The sequence below is a fragment of the Lingula anatina genome, chromosome 2, assembly GCF_051362555.1.
Source record: "Lingula anatina isolate TDL-2025a chromosome 2, LinAna3.0, whole genome shotgun sequence".
In the NCBI taxonomy this organism is placed as follows: Eukaryota; Metazoa; Brachiopoda; class Lingulata; order Lingulida; family Lingulidae; genus Lingula; species Lingula anatina.
The window spans coordinates 26,349,440-26,366,951 of NC_141768.1; the positions used below are offsets into that span (position 1 = coordinate 26,349,440).

The window sequence follows — 17,512 nt, forward strand, 5'->3', positions numbered from 1 at the left end:
GAATGGGTTTCACTATCTACCTTATTTTTTACGGCCGAAACTGAAGCAGAGGCGCATTTAGCTTATCTGTTTCGAAAGGTTCCTGTTGAGCGAAAAAAAAAAGTAATTTCAGTCTTGGACCAATCCCGATGCACCTCCCTGTTGAATTCGGACCACGTCTCCAATTTCGGCATCATCGTGAGTACGCTGGTCGACTGTAGGGAACACTCGTGTTTTGGTGGGCTGGACGACACGCGGAGAAGACGGCAGAAGCAGGAAAGATAAATAGCAGTTAATAAAGTAAGTTTTTCAATTTCATTTGATAGAATTGCTTTTTTGTATAATGTAGAATATTTTGCAGTTTTTATTTTGATTATATTTATTTATTCATTTATTTATATAATCAATAATGTTTTTTAACTCTAAAACCTAAATCGGACAGTGAAAGGTAAAAAAAAAAGTTTAACGCTACTGTGCAAACGCTATTTTTGTGTTTTGAGTCCTCGAAAAAAAAGGCACCATATCTCTCTTTCTCTGCGTATGTGATATGTAGCTCATTCACCAGTCCCATTTCAGAAACATGTTGTGTGCAATTCAGTTAGGCTATTTTGGATCACGGTCACCCATCGCTTGTCCTTTCTTTTCGCTTTATTAGTCAAACAATACAAAGCAGTCTATCAGGTTTATTGGACCTGACTTGTTAATACAGTTTACGCACATGCGGTCTTTGCTCTCACGCGTCTATCCTTTTGCGATTTCTCTTTTTCCCCTGGTTCGGTACTAATATTTTTCCTTAAACGTGTTGCTGGAATCCTCAGTTACAGAATCCAATTAGAGGCGGGGTGCATCTGTTTGCAATATATACACGGACACTAAAAAGATACTTAAACCAGTAAATTGAATCCCCTAGAAACATTCAGGCAATTGTTAACAACGTATGCATAAAAAGGTCCATTTTGACAATCTTTATTCACATGCGTTTCAATTATTTTCTTTTGGTATACACACCCATTTCACTTTTTTTTTGTTTGTTTTTGAAGTGAATGAAATTCGTTTTCGCTGCCAAGTATTTTAATACAGCACAGATAATCCGAAGCGGCTAATGACCTGTAACGATGAGGCCTGTCCAGAAACCCAAACCTCATTCCGAGCAATAGCAACCCCTGCTCCACCTTTTCAAGACACCTCCACAAGATTGTGTTAATCAGATTGTCTAGCTGCTCGTTTAACTTGCAGCTTCGCGGCCAAAGAAGGGCGTAATGGAGCAAGGAGACAAGACTTGTACAAACAAATTTGATAGTGGATCTGAACACACGAACTAATGTCGACGGAGCAGAAAAGAGTAGAAATATCTCACATGTCTAAGTTTTTTCCCTGGGTAAACAGTACAGATACGACTTGACAAATGCCGTCTAGATTTTGAACTCTCTATCCTACTCCATTTAAAACGAGTTAACTTAATATCCAGAACGCCTTAATTTAAGGTACGGATTTCCTTCCCTTCATCTCTCTCCCTTTCTCTCTCTCTCTCTCTCTCTCACACACACACACACACACACACACACACACACACACACACGTACATTGACATACACGTGCATGTATATGTTTATATATCTTCAAAAGTTATCGGTCAAAATTAAATCTAAAATCGATCGATTTTCTTAAACGATATTATTCAAATTAAGTACCTTCATAATTTGCTTGAGGTCTGGATAATTGAAAGTGGAGTAAAGGCGTCGTCATATTGCCAACAAGAACTTTAAACTTTAACAGAAATCAACCCTCAGAACATTATCAAGGAAATTACTTTGGCTTCCGGCGCTTGCTCACGTTGATGAATTCGGTAAACTATGAACTTAATGCGTTTGGAACGACTTCAGAAGACTAGACTGGGATAAGTCAGGATTTACACACCGATCACAGGAGATAAACATTTGACTTGATGCCCCCTAATTGGCTTGATAAAGAAGCAATCATTTACCTTTAATTGACCACAGGGCACAGGGATGCAGACAGCGGTAAATCAAACGGTACTTGATCAGCAGTCTTATCTTTGCACGCAGATACCATGACGTAATTCCTGAGAGGAGTGGTGGGGAGGGGGGGGGGGGAGGGGGAGGTGAGAGAAATATGGTATCATGGGCAGATGTGAATAGATGGAAATCCATATTGTTTAATGTTTGTTTTATTTAGAATCCCAGGTTAAGGTAGATTTCATAATAGGAATTATTGACAAGAAAACCTGCTACTGTTTTATGTTCTACCGGAAGAAAATGCAATTGATCTCTGAAAAAAGAGAAAAGGAAGTGCCATCAGACTGACTCAGTAAATTAGCTTGTTTTTTTAATGTAGAAACCCCATGCACAGTTTACCAGGATTCATACACCAAACTGGAATTGGGATAAATCTAGGATTCGCAAATTGAAATATGATATACTTATTGAAGCGATGTAAACATGGGCACCCCGTGTAAGACAAACAACAATTTGCATGATCTGATTACATTTTCAGTGTCCCTCCTCTAAGCCATTGTCCAGCAAAATCGCAGGAACATCAGCGGAAGAGTTGAGAGAAATTTAAGACAAAGGTTTGCATTTAAAGTCAATACTCCAAAGGAAGACAAAGGTTTACATTTCATGTCAATATCCTTCTTAGTCAGTCAATGAGGATTTTGGCTGGACATGGAGGCGTGTTCATTCGGTAGCTAGGTAGCGGAACCCCGTGCTGCAAATTTTAGTCTTTTTCACAAACTGATTTATTAATCGGACCTTTTGTCTACTCGATAGCCCATTACGCAGTGGCCTAAGACTCTGACCTAACAAGCGACACAAGCATATTTGTCCAATAATCTATCAAAGTCACACAAGCGCCTGACAAATTGCGACTTTTCTATCAAAACTGATCGTTTAAGTAAATTTGAGTAAGATGGACGCGATAGTCATTGGCCAGATGTACGTGCGTGTGACACAAATCTTTTATTTAGAACTGAATTAGATTTACTATTTAGGCGATAACATGCAAATCCACAAATCCGCGACACTTCAAGGCCAGTCTGTCAATATTTGGGGGAGATTGGTAGACGCGTTTTCCGGGACCGAGGGTGTAGAGTCCGCATTGCTTCCATTGGCATCGCGAGACGGACTGGTGCATTGAGGAATGGGAGCCACGGAGTCGGTCCTAAATGACCGGTCACCGCCATGGTCCGTTCATGGTCAAACGACCAAATCCCGAAATGTCAGGAATGTCATAATGTCAGCCCCTGGATCTCACCCTCTGAGAGGGAGAACCAACATTGCTGCTTTCCGCGACGTCAACCGGCTACACATCGCGAGCGGCCGTCGGTCACAAGATGATCGCGACAGTGAGGCCTTTCAGTCGGCGTCACCCTACGGCCCTTTGGAATTTAAACATCAGAAACATGGGGTTAGCTCGGAGCCTGTAACAAAAGAATTTGACCAGGAAATTCAGCGGATTTCTAATTTAGTGAATGTTCTTGAAAGCCTTGAGAAGAACCTTCCCACTTGTGAGCCGCCGTGTCCTCCAAGCGAAAATCGGGAAGCTGTCGTGCCCGGTGTGTTATTGTCTTTTAACCGGGCAATCCCTGCTGAAGAGGTTCTACCGAAGAAAAGTGTGCGTTTTGTACGTATATTTATTCATTTTTTTTTTCATAAATAAACACAGCGAATGATAAGTACATAAATTCAATTGCAAAAGCGACAATTAATAACCGACGTTTATAGACCCTGTATAGGACCTACATTATCATAGTGTATTGATTAATGTATAAAAGTAATTTATTTTAAAAGTTTATCCGGCAGTCGACTTCATTATCTTTTTTTTTCTTATCTCGTTTTAATAATGTGATAAGGAACCTGCACATAGTTGTTAAGATATTCGATATACATCAACATGGTAAAAAAAAAAAGAATACCGCCACGTAGAACTGCTGCTACCGTAACCAATTCTCGAGCGATGGTTTCTGCGGGAGTCGGGAACTGAGTAGGAAATGAATGAGATCGCAGAACGTGGAAAGAAGCTCCATGTGTACTTCCGTGGACCCTTCTCGTGGTCGTAAACACTTCAAATACACGCGATGTTGGCATCGGTCAACACAGGTGGATATACTTACGATAATTAAATTGTTCACCTGTTTACTGAACATGATTACCCTCTGGACACCACCTTCCTATATCTCTCTTATTGTATTGGGGGATTACAATAGGCCTATATATATATATTTATAACTTATCGATGTAGGCAAGAACAGTAAAATCGCGATTTTGATGTAAGATGCAGTTCAAAGGACTGGAATCATTTTCCTCTGATATTTATTAACTAAAAGACGGTGTTTTCAGGACGATTCACTGACCAAGATATTAAAGAAAGCCAAGAAAGAGAGAAAAAAAAACAAGAAAAAAGTATCATGGTATCAAAGAAATGATTGAAATTATTTAAAAAAAAAAAAAAAAAAACGTTGTGCCCTCCAAATGAAAGTCGGGAAGCTATCGTTCGTTCAGTTAATGTATTGCGAGTTGCGACGTTACAATAGAGAGTATAGGCCCCGAAAGGAAGCGCGTGTTGTAAATTTATACGTAATGGCTTTTTGTTTTATATGAATTTAAAAACTAAAAAAACTCAAATGTTGAGAGCTTGAGATAATTTTTACCTAATATTCATATGAAACTGTATGGAAAGACTTTAGAAGGCTTGCGACAACAAGATTGAAGTATCGCAAGCTACTAAGCAATGGTTTTGGCGCATCTTGAGTGCGTCAATTAGACCCCTAGGGGCTTTTCTTAGTGGTGAAAGATCGTCTGGGAGCGACAGCTATTTGCACAAAAATGTGAGTTATAAACGTCTATCTAAGATAGTGCATTATCACTGGAAAATATTTACCGAAAAGGTAGCAAATTTGTAAAATATTTTCTCTTGTTCTAGGAACTTGGCGGCTGCAGGATGGCCAGTCGCCAGGCGACTTCTGCGACTTTTTCTCTGGAGCAGGGGGAAGTAGCCAGAGTAGAGCCAGTGTTACACGTGAGGGGCCACAGAGCGAAGTTAGACGGACAAATCGAAGTCAGTAGAGTGCCGACGCAAGTACGTATCTTATTTGGTTGCTTGTTGTCTTTTAAACATCCTTTTGAACGATTCTTATTATTTGATTGGAAGTTTTCAGAAGAATGAGTTTATATTATACAGAGAATCAAAACTGAAGTGAAGAAAGGAAAGAAAATGAAGTAAATAGATAATTATATAATGAATTAGTAAAAATAAATAATGATAATAATTATTTTAATAAGTACTTAAACAACAGGTATATTACAATGGAACAAAACAGGCCTCCTGTAGCTCTCCACCGAATGGGTCAGTATATACAGGGTATATATGTATATATACAACAACAGGGAGTTGGTGCATATGCTAGCTAGAAAAGCACTGAGACTGCATACCCCCACCAAGACAGTTAATTGATTTATTAATAAAGTGATGGATCACTGCCAAATTCTAATGGATTCTAAGTTGGCCTATTTTAGACCTATCCTGAAAATTTTTCAAAATCTCTCCGTGATTGAGTTACATCGTTTACTAGCAAGCAAACAAAGACCAAAATTAATATAACTCTTTAGGCACAGCTAGTATACATGTATACTTAGTAGTAGAAACCCAACTGTATATATAGTATTATAAATAGTATTATAAAGTTATACACAGTAAAGATTCATAATAAGGAGCAATGATGTGTGTCTTGGGACAGGGCCATTGATTGCAATGTGCAATGATGGCTGTTGCTTGTTACAAGATGAAAGGATTTTACCAAAGCATGACATACATTTTTAGCACAGGCAGAGTGAGAGGAACACCACACAAAGCATAGCTTTAATGTGAAAAGAAAAAAAAAGAGAAAAAAGAAGTGTTTGCTTTTTTAATGAGTTTATGTCAGAAGTTTGTAGAATTTCAGATTATAAACTGAAACTAATATTTTTGCGAAGATATACACATAGTATATAATAGAAATGCATTGACAATTGTCGATTAAAAAAATTTCCTTTGTTGAAATGCATGGTCCAATAATTTTTTTACCCTCATTCATATTGAATGCACTCACATAAATGCAAAATCTTATCCCCCTCTTTATATTTTTTAATTCTTTTTCATTTATTTTGTTTATTATTTTATGTGCATTGCCCTGCAGTGGAAATGCTGACCTGAATTAGATCAAGCTGTTCTGACCAGGATACAGATTTCAATCTGAAGAGTGCTTCTGTGCTTTATTGGCATTGTCCAGTTCTAATGGGCTCTGTCACAAACACAATACTTTGAACCAGATTGCCCAAGCCATGAGACTTACATTCAAGAACAACCTAGACAAGAATAATAACATTAATGTTCAGTATTGCCACCTTAAATTAGACCGTACCCTCTATCTTAGCCAGATATCTCATAAAACCTTGTTTTTTTTGTTGAGGATATAAAAACTGTGGTTAAAACTGATAGAGATCTGTCTGAGGATAACCCAAGTTTTGTCGTTTGAGATATTTCCTTTAAAGAATAACTGACTGGAAATGCTTGACATTTTAGAAATTATTTTCTGCAGGGAAAATAACTGGTTTGTCTGTTTGTTTAATTTGAAATATTACATTTGACAGTTGTGGTATTAAGAAAGTCTGTGCAAAGAATCTTTAATTTTCACCAACATTTTTTTTTGTCTTATGAATATAAGTAAACTTTTTCTATGAAACCAGTTGTTTTAACATTTCAATTTGATCCTAACCATGAAATAATTTACCAAAACTTGACAAACTATCTGTCTGTTAAGAAATTTAATGTACAGATTGACTCATGTAGCTATTTTGGTGGTGTTAAGATAGCACCAAGGTGAGTTGAACCTCAGAACAAGGAGATAATATGCCCAGGGTTTCCTCAGTCAGTTAATGGACCTTGTCCAATTTGGTAATCAAATTTGCAGCTGATTAAATCAGAGAAAACATTAATTAGCTGATGGTGTCTGGCTGTAAATAGCTAAACATGTCTTAAGTGAGTGATCTTATTGGATGACGCTTGAGGTTTATTTTCTATGACATCACTTTGTTTTGAGATACTTCAGATGATCAGAAATAACAAATTGTTTGAAAATATTTATCGGAGCTAGGGTTAGACATAGCTGAGCTGCAGTTGTAAGTTTACCCAAGTGGCATACATGGTCTGGACATTTATCTTTAGATTTCACTCATCTCAGGGAAAGCATCTCTCATCAGATCATGGTAATCTTAAGTTTAGATAAAAACGTACATTTCTGTTTGATCATTGTGACAATTGATTTGCCTGGAACTGTAGTATTATGCCAAATGTTTGGTGCTGCTGTGTAATGTTTAAATATATTCACCTGACACTGAGAAGACATTGAAAATTCAATTTCTCTGTGTTTTCTTTGCTGAATAAAATGCCCTTTAAAACAGTGTTTGATAGATAATTTCTTACATAATTACAGACTGAAAATCTACAGAAGACGGTTGTAGCCAGAGTACCTTCCCCTTTGCCACAAAAATACAGTCGAGAAAGCCGTCCCAGACGAGGAGCAGGAAGGTGGTGCGAGCACTGTAATATCCGCCTGCTGGAGTTGAAAAGACAGGCAGTCAGAATTCTCATCCCAATACAGAAGTTAAGACATCTGTATGCACACAAGGTATGATTTGTTTGCATTTTGTTGAAAAAAAAAAGAAATGGAAAAAAAATACAGATTTGATTGCCATTATTTGTGTTTTTTCTTCTAGATAGTAGTAACACTGTTAAGGACTCTTCAGCTCTATTGAATGAAGGGTTATGAAGTTTTCTTTTATTTCATCATTACTGAACAATGTTATTTTTGACCTATGTTTTTATACACTGTTCAAGTTATCTTTATATGAGTTTTTAGGTCCACAGAAACTTTTTTATTTAGATGGGTAGACATTGATAAGATGCTGAGCATTCCAGGCAGCAGGTATTTAAACAGTTCATAGTCGATTAAAGCAGACCTGTAATGTTGATACACATAAGAAGATGAACTCTCCTTTCAGCAGACCTGTACAACTGTTTTTTAATGTGGTCTTTTAACATTCATCCCAGCAGAGTCAATTACCTCTCTCTTTTTTAATCCGAAAACACATGGCTCACCAAGATATCTGTTGATTTTATCAGTACTGAAAAAGTGTCCGGGAAGTCTTGATTGAGGGAAGCAGAGGTGCTTTCTATAAACTTCCAGTTGGTTCATTCAGTTTGCAACCATTAGAATTTAATGTACAGGCTGCAACCTGAGATCTGTGATTGGGGTAAATTGCTACTATATAAGGTACTGCAAACCATCTCCTATCACTTGAATGTAATGGGTATCAGACTCCTGTTTACCAAGTTGAAATTTATGTAAAGGCCAAGAGACAATGAAGGCTGTTTTTCTTTTTCTTTCCATTAGTGTCACTAGCAGTGTGTAACATTAGTTCATGTGATGAGGCGAAGGATGTGTATACAAATATTATGAGGGATGGACACCTTTTCCGTGTTGGCTACTGGCTGGCTCCTTGAGCTTACATGTACCAATGGTCAGTCTTAATGTGAAGGGTCCTCCACCTTGCCCCACCTATAAAACATACACTTTAGGTATTACCAAGTTTTCTCATAATTGGGCCCTCTGAATGAATATTATAAACAGTTTGAAAGATGGAGTGTTGAAGCAAGTTAGTGGCTTAGAGACTAGTCTCCAGTTTGTACTATTTGTTTGTATTTAGATTAAAACAGTTCAACATGCTGCTTAAGTAGGATTACAGTAACTGAGAGTCAACAGTTAAAGGAGTGTTTACCTCTCAGGTGAAGAATGTGTTGGAATTCATTTTTGAAGTGAGAAATAAAGAATATTGATCCGTGGAGAAAAGGATTCTGCCTGCTCCAAATCATATAAATTACGGTGGGTATATTTATTTATAACCCTTAGTTTTCTTCGAAATCCAGAAGCTTGAACTGAGAGCTATGAGATAATTCATGACTTGTGTTTCTATAATGGTGAAATAAATGTTGTACTTTTAGAATTGCAGATGGTGTGTATTATGAACACTGGCTAAGTCTTTTTGGCTGTAATTCAAAGTACCTAACATGTTCTCAAAAATTTAGCTTTTATTTTTATCAAAATATCATACCTTATAGTATTTATATTATAAACTAAGGTGTCAGTGTATATTATTCATAAAATCGCTTGGTTAGTAAGTTTGATCCCTGATAGTATAAAAAAGTTGTCATTTAATGTGCAGGTGTTCACTGTGTAGTTTTGATCATTTGGTGGTGATCACAATGATGGATAATGAGAAAGGCTTATGTATCTTTGTTGTATGGTGTAAATGCTACTGCCTAATCCAAGTTGATTCTCCCAGGGCTGTGTACACAACCTGACCAGCTTGAACTGGCAAGGGACCAACTGTGATGCCAGTTATATATTTCTGAACTAAGTTAGTCTAGTTGTGAACAAAGCATAAGTCGTATCCAGAGGTAAAATTCGCAAGAGGTAAATTTCACTTGCACAACTCACTAGTGAAAACTTTATAAAGGGGAGTGTGCTCTAAGTAAACAATTGAATAATGAAAAAATGGGAGACAGATGAGGAGGGTTTAAAAGCATCAAACCACCTGTGAGATAACACACTACAGAGGAGATTGCGCAGATTCTGCTTTATCAGACGGAGAAATGGTATGTTCTGCATTATATTCACTTCACTTAGATTCTTTCTCCATATGAATTGAAAGGAACGTAGTCATAAGTATAACAGAGGGCTGAAGGTATTTGTTAATCTTGGAATGTAATAGGTTAATTCTTTCCTGGCGGTTGCATTTCATGTTGAAGCAAGGCAAGATTTTCAAAGAGTTACTGAAGTGTCAAAGTAACTGAGCGCTTCTCTGCAGAAAAAAAAAGATTGAACCTGATTTAATCATCAGTCAGTTGAGCATGTGCACAAGCCACCTTTCTTCGTGCAAGAATTTTTCATTGGCAGCTCTCTGGGTAGTTTGTTAACATGTGTTCATTACATGTGCTTTACTAGGACAATAAGTACTCTGTTGCACTTGACTATCACAGGGTTTCCTACTTGGTTTTCCAACTGTGTATGATAGATGCCTTATTGTAGAATATTCTCTCGAGCTATTTATTTTATTAAAAAAAATTTCAAGATGAACTGGATTGAACGAGTTATGTTTTGATTTAAAGTTCTAGGCTTGACATGAATGTAACCCCTTATCTGAGTATCAAGTTTGGTTGTTCATAAAGAAAAATGAAATTCTGGGTTGGATTTTTTCAAAGGATTTTAAAAACTTGGCTAAACCTCAGTTGTTATGATTAATATATTTATTAATTGTACAGTGAATTTCAACTAAATGTTTTGCATATACAGTACATGTTAATAGGTGATACATCTTTAGAAATAAGGAAACGACTAAACATCTGTCTGGCTAGGTTTGAAGTGCCCTTATAAAGAAGATTATATAGAAAACATGGATATGTCACAAATTAAAGCCAGTCCAATTTCATTATGACAGTTTGATTGCCCCTTAAAAAGTAGTTTTTAATTTGTTGTGTGTGCTCCAGTTTGAGGCTCGAAGTCATTTCAGAAAGAAAACAAAGGGCATGCTGAATTATTTGAAGGCAGTACTGTAGTTTGATTTTTTTTCTCGAAAGTGTTATGAAGTGTAAAAGTTGGATAACCAAAGCTGAAATGTTTAATACCTTTGCTTTTTTATAGTTAAAAATAAAAAATAAATAAAAAAACATTGCCAACCTCTATCTTAATTTTATACATGACAAGTTGCAGGTTTAAAATACTGAAAGGATCCCCAAGTTTATCAGTATGAGACAGTGGCATCTGTGCGTCTCTCTGTCTCCAGTAAGGCCACTCAGTGGTGCTACCTCTATCTACTATCAGTTGATAGCTCCAAAGCAGACAAGTTTGGTGTCAGCATATCTAGATTTTTGTTTAATTATTTCTTTAAAAGGAGTCATTGATTGGGCACTTGAAAGCAGTGTATTATATATGTGAACTTCTGTGTTCACTGGTGTGCCTGTTCATGTGACTGTGTGAATGTGATAATAATTACATGTTCATTTTTTGGAGATTATCTTACTTTAAAGTAGTGGTGATTAGCTAGAAACAATTATCACAAAATGATTTTCTTTTATGTTTTGCAGAATTATTTAGGGAAACAATTATGCTTTATTGTAACTGCTCGATCAATGTCAAAAAGGAGGAAAATTGCCTCTTTTTTTCATTTGAGATCTCTTTTTTATTTAGCAGAAAGATTATCCTAACACTTGTATACATCTTGAATGATATATGGGAAATTACAGGCATAATTTTTTGCCTTAGCAGTCATTTTAGGCTACTATATATTAAAGTAATCCATCTATCAGTTTTATGCAGATGGTAAAATGCCCATCCAAATAGTACAGGGGGTATCTTAAGGTTGCAGCGGTTGTATGTCTCCAAGCACTCTCAACTTGGGATTACATATGTTGTATCCTGATTAAGTTTGTCCTCTTTGATGTCTCCTCCGCTTATCTGACTGGGAGTCAGTATAAGCACTTGTGTCTCCTACCCATACCTCAGTGACAGGAGACTGGAGCAAGCCTCAGGTATGTTGACTTTAATCTTAACCTCTATCATCCCTATGAGATTGGTTAAATCAAAAATGAGAGAAACGTAATTTTTGTAATTAAGTCAGGTTGTATTAGAAATAGATTTACAGTAGTAAATTGTATTGAAAAGTTAATTGTGCCATAAAGTTTTCAAACTCCGACAATAAAGATTTAAAATGTTCTGTTAACTTGTGGAAAATAAGACTTGTTAGAATTCCACTTCATAGTTTTTTATAGACCAAGAGGGGAAATTGTCAAGAGGCTAATGAAACATCTTGATTTTGTATTTGTTGAGTGTTTATTTTATGTCAAGATAAGCTGAATTTATTTCCTTACTTTTTTTGGCATATTGTACAGGTCCCATTCATGATTTTATAATTGCTTAAAGCTTTTGGGCTAGATAAAATAAAATGCAGGTAGGAGGTAAAGAAGGGACAAATTTACGAGTGTTTGGGACACTGACGACAATTTATATTTGGTTATATGTCAATACGTGGACATATCCGGAAGACCCCCACTGGTAAATTATATTAGGAAGAAATAGTTTGATGTTGTGAAAAGATATGGTCCTTCACTTCATGTTTTTGAATTATACAAAAGATTAATAGTTTGAAATCTAGCTCATTAATTGTCCATGCACATTATACAGTGTTCATCTTATTCCCTTTTCCCTCTTTCTTATTTTTTCCACAAAAAAATGTTGCAAAGATTACATACAACTATTATGTGTATTAATTTGTGACATAATTTAATATATCTGTTACTTGACATTGGAGCCTACCAACTGGTTTGCAGATGTACGACTAAATGCATTGCCCCTTAAAGGTTTTTGTACATTATTATTTATTCATTATTCAATTAAATAATGCAGAAATAAAAACATTGTCATGTTATGTGATAATGCTGTCACGTCAAAAATATGTTAAGTGAATTTGCTAATTTGAGCTGATGATGTCATAGCAGTGTTTTTGGGGTAAAACCAGTATATCGCTGTATACGGTTCTCCCTCACCTGAACAGCTATCAATACTGTTTTGATGCCTATTTAATCACAACAGTGAGAACTACAGTCTGGTGCTTGGAACTTTCCTGTAAGACCCGATTCTGATTAAAGTGGCGAAATAATGGCTTTGTTTAATAAAACATTGAAATTACGGGCTGATTTTCTTAAACAAGATTTAAAGTCAACATCAGATGGTAGTTCACACCCTAGAAAGTGATATGCCAATTTTTATGATGATATCTTACTTAGTTGCAGAGTTATATCGGAAACCAATCACTATCTAACACCACTTTACAGAGCAGCATAATTGACACTGAAAGCTTAGCCACCCCATGTCAAAAACACATTGGGTGATGAATAAAGCAACAGAAAAAGTTGTGTTCTAAAAGCTTTAAACATAATTGTGCTTATTTAAAGATTATTGTTTCACATAGAAGAAATGAGGGGGAGGCTATTTCGCCAAATAGAGGCCTTTATGACATCCCCCCCCCTTTAAGTTTTGAGGTTCCTTGTTAAATTGAGCTTGGAAACAGTGTGAACTTGATGTAATGTGTGGATGAGGTGGGTCCTAATAGAAATAGATCCCAACAGGTGCTTGGATTGAGCAGGGACAGAGTACTGATAGGAAAGTTAATAAATCACTGCATCTTTTCCATCAGGCTGAATGACGTGAAGCACCTACTAGTAGTGCTGCTGAACAGAGATTGCGTTTGTTGGATGGTATTGTGCTGGTCTCCAAGTATGATAGATGTGGTGTGCCAGGGTAGTTAAGTGTTAGCATGGCAGTCATAGTGCTAAGTGGTGCAGGTGTAGAAGTCTTCTCTTCATGATAAATGAATGAATCTACAGGAAGGCAGCATGTCTCCCATTGAGTGCTGATGAAGTAGCACTGCTCATTGTCTCAGCATAGATAGAGGAACTTAATCTCAAATGTACATATTTACTTGCATTAATCCCAAGTGTTAATCTGCAATGTAATCAGGGTTTTTTATGTAGAAAAGATGATGTGGTGCCAGTTTGAGGTGTTTGGTTATCAATATTTGATATAGACAAGCCATGAGATTACTTGACACACTGATCAGAGCTGCCAATCAGCTAAGTTGTATTTAGAGAAACTCTGGAAATAGATTCACAATTCATTTAGTGATTATATGTAGAATGCACTGTTAAAAGGGAAATTGGCATCATTATATAATGACCACTTATATAGGCCTGTAACTGGTGTTTTGTCACTTCTAAATTTATGTACAAAATTTGATATTATTTTACCTAGAAAGCATTGTTACATTATCTCAGTGTAACCTAAAAGGTGATTAAAAATGTGATTTTTACTATGTAATTTCAATTTGAAAGTTTCTCCTATGAACTGGTATGAATATAATGCTTTTCTTTAAGTATATACTGTTACTGTTTGTTGTTATTTTTTCACATACTGATATCCATTTTTTATGAAATTGATATCACTCTGTCAGACCATTATGTAAGTTTTAAGTTATTGATTTAGCTATTTTAAGTTTGTAGACAATAGTCTTTATGACGCCAACCATTGCTGTAGTTTGTCTCCCTTTTTAAGTATGACACTTCCATTGTAGCATTGCCATTAATTTCCTATGTATTAGCTATGCGTAACTACTCTCCTATTAACATCTGTTATCACCTTAATGATAGTCTGTCATGAAAAGACATGATTATGATCAATTAAACAAACTTATCCATCAAAGCTTTAACTGTTATTCATTATTACATGGAAATCACTAACTTGCGTGATTTGTCTAGTAACACGCAGTCTTCACAGTGGTTTAATGCACAATGAGTCTGTGTTGTAGCTCATTGTGGAATTTCAATGTTTCTTTTTAAATCCTTCAGGGAGACGATCAATTATTGTTGAATTATTAACACTTATGTGGGTTTTCTTTTATTTACATTTTAAAACAGTCGTGGAAGATAGAACTCTGTGCAAATGAAAAGCTCATTAACATCCCTTTAATGTAAAAAATCAAAGGAAAAGGTTTATTCAGACTATGTTTGCATGATTACCCAAAATATTTATGCTGAGATCTTAAACACTGTCATATTTATGGGTCTGTTTTTTAACTACACGTGTTTGTCAGAAATGTCATGCAGATGTCATGCACTGAAGTGTAATTTCGATATCTTTTGTGGTTTTTTTCTATATTATGAAATTAAGTACATGTATGTTTGTGTTAGCTACATCTGCTGTGAAACACAGCATCTTTGTGTATTTTTTTCTTTTTAGGCAACCTTTTAAAAATTTTTTGTGGAATTGTTCTAAAGATGAACAAATAAAATATTCCACTGATATTTTTTGAAGAATGCATTGATAATACATCATTTTAAAAAAGTTTTATTTTGGAGGGGGGGGGGGGGGACTGTTGGCTGATTGGATTGTATACATCTTTGAGTTTATAATCTGCTTAGTTTCAGCCGATCTGCAGTAATAAGTGCATAAATTAGTAACTCCCCTGCATAGCATGGTTAAATATTTACACTTCAAAACTCTATTTCATATAGCAGTATCTCATTTACATTCTTTTTTCTTTTGTTCTCAAAGGATTTTATTCCTGAGAAAAATCATTGCAAGACAAGACACTTCAGTGGAGTAATGATTTTTTTTTACTACAGGGTCAAAAAAAAGTCATCTGAAACTGAAGGAAGCTAAGCCAGACAGACCCAGGATCCCAGGTTGAATAAAAAGGGGATATTTTTCCATTAATTTCCTGTCACATCGTATTCATTTTGTTGCATTGTTATGATCAATAAATCCAGGGGAATGTTGTAGAAGTTGCCAGGAAGGTTGGTAGTGACACCTGTGAGGACTGTTGTAATTTTGTCCTGGCATAAAAAGCAAGGGTGTTGTTACAAGGGTTTATCTTCACACTACACCTGTGTGGTGTACAAGCTGTGCCACTGATCATAACCACACTTGGGACTCTGACAAATGACAAGACGGGACTTTTAGGGGTTTTACTGGCATACCAAACAAACACTCTGTCGCACTAGACTGAAGTGGAAGATAAACCTTGCATTCAAACCGAATTTAACAGGATTTGTCAGAACTTGACACATATGATGACAATGGACTTTTTAATCGGTTGATCTTTTTTTTTTTCTTTTTTTAAAGGCACAGGACTTGTGTCAGTTGGTGCAGTTATCCCCAAGGCAGGTAGGGATTATGCAGAATAGATTAGTGAACCTTTCTGCTTCAAACATATAAGGGAAGTTCCATCTCTGATTTTGAATGCATTAATTATCAGATTAAAAATATTGATTGAATTAATGCATCTGTCCTTAAGCAATATTTGTAATGAAACAGCAAAAGGCACCCGTTCAATTTGAAAATTGTCTACCTTGCCTATTTGCAAAGTTAAAAAATGGAAAAATGATATATTTGTTGGAGATTTTGAAATGGTGCTCGAATAATTTGCTTCCAATGATTTACTGTAAATTCCAGAAGTAAAGTGCTCAATAACACTTTCCACCAAAGTGCAGGTAGATATTGGAAATGATAAAGGTGAGGGTTCAACACCTGGAACACTTATGAGATAACTTGTCAGACAATTATACCTTCACACTGGACAAAAAAGGGATTCTGGTTATGTTCACAACTAGACTAAGATGAAAAATTGACTGGTATAACCAGATTACATCATAAGTATGTCTTTATTCCCATTTTTCTAAACAATCAAACAGATGGTGATTTCAATTAGAATAATTTTTTTGTAATTTTGAACTTGAAAAACATCTCAAGGGGCTCATGGACAAGTTTTTCACCTCAACTTACTTTTCAAGGTCATAGGGGTCATGCTGAGAAAAACTTCAGATGGGGCTAGGTTAGAACATCTAATTTTGCTTTATGGCATGAACAGATCAAACATTTTCAATTTTCTTCAGGCTAAGTAAAGTATCTTCAGCATTTTGTCGGAACTCTATATGCTAGAGTGAAGCAAGGTTGACATAGTCATATCATAGCACACCGCAGCACATTGTCTTTTGTCAAGATCCTCTCATTGTGCTTTTAATTTAATTGATTAGCAGTTAGGCAGGGCTTTTCATATTTCTTTTGGACTAGGAAATGTCCTTAAAGGAGTTGCAAGTAATGGAATCTAATATTTCCATTTGTCGTGGGAAGATGGAGGAGATCATTCACCATTCACTTCCTTTCAAGGATGGATTTATTTTGGGCCTTCAGAAAGTAAAAATACTTTATGGATTTTTCTCTTTAAATTTGAATGTGGACTTTCAGCCTTAACCGAAGAGGGAAAGCTTAGTTGAAAGGATGAAAATAACTTTATTGGATTGACAAAAGATTTTTGTAAGTTACCAAAACTCAAGACAGCATCCTGAACAAACAAATGATTTTTTGGCAAGACTAAGAGGCCATTCAGAACAGAAAATCCAAGGATCTTCTGATCCATGGGTCAAATATGGCAGACCCTACATGAAAGAAGAGCCGAATATTTCGCTGATGGTCTCCCCACCTCCACATGTGCCATTAAACAGATTAAATCACGGCTCTGAGGTTTAATTGCTACACCCCTGCAAGGACGGTGCATGTGGAGGCAGGGAAACCATTCAGTTGGCTCTTTTTTCATGTAGGGTCTGCCATATTTGATTCGTTGATCAGTAGATCCTCAGATCTCCTGTTCTGAATGGACTCTTACACTCTAGGGATCTAGATTTAAAAGCAGCCTAGTTCTCAGAATTCAGAATTAAGAAGTCAGCATAAGCTGTGGACAGGGTGAAGGGACTTCATAGAAAGATGGGATTTCAATCAGGTGTCTACTTCTTGTTTTTAGTACTGAAATGTTTATTGTTAAAACTGATGTGAACATGACCTTATCATTTATTAACAATGTGTGGAAAA

At 36.1% G+C, this 17,512-nt stretch overlaps 1 protein-coding gene across 5 annotated transcripts in view; it reads left to right on the forward strand.

Annotated features, from left to right (window-relative positions):
- Positions 1 to 261: 261 nt before the first annotated feature.
- LOC106167019 (uncharacterized) overlaps positions 262 to 17,512 on the forward strand; it is a 104,519-nt gene continuing 87,268 nt past the window's right edge. For 2 of the 5 annotated variants that reach the window (XM_087003877.1, XM_087003880.1), the window contains exons 1-4: positions 3,065 to 3,621; positions 4,921 to 5,076; positions 7,469 to 7,663; positions 15,770 to 15,811. In XM_087003877.1, the coding sequence (XP_086860003.1) occupies positions 3,139 to 3,621; positions 4,921 to 5,076; positions 7,469 to 7,663; positions 15,770 to 15,811 (876 nt within the window). In that variant the 5' untranslated portion in view covers positions 3,065 to 3,138. Of the gene's footprint in view, positions 280 to 3,064; positions 3,622 to 4,920; positions 5,077 to 7,468; positions 7,664 to 15,769; positions 15,812 to 17,512 lie in introns of those variants that run through there. The other 3 variants (XM_087003881.1, XM_087003879.1, XM_087003878.1) reach the window with 3 other exon arrangements.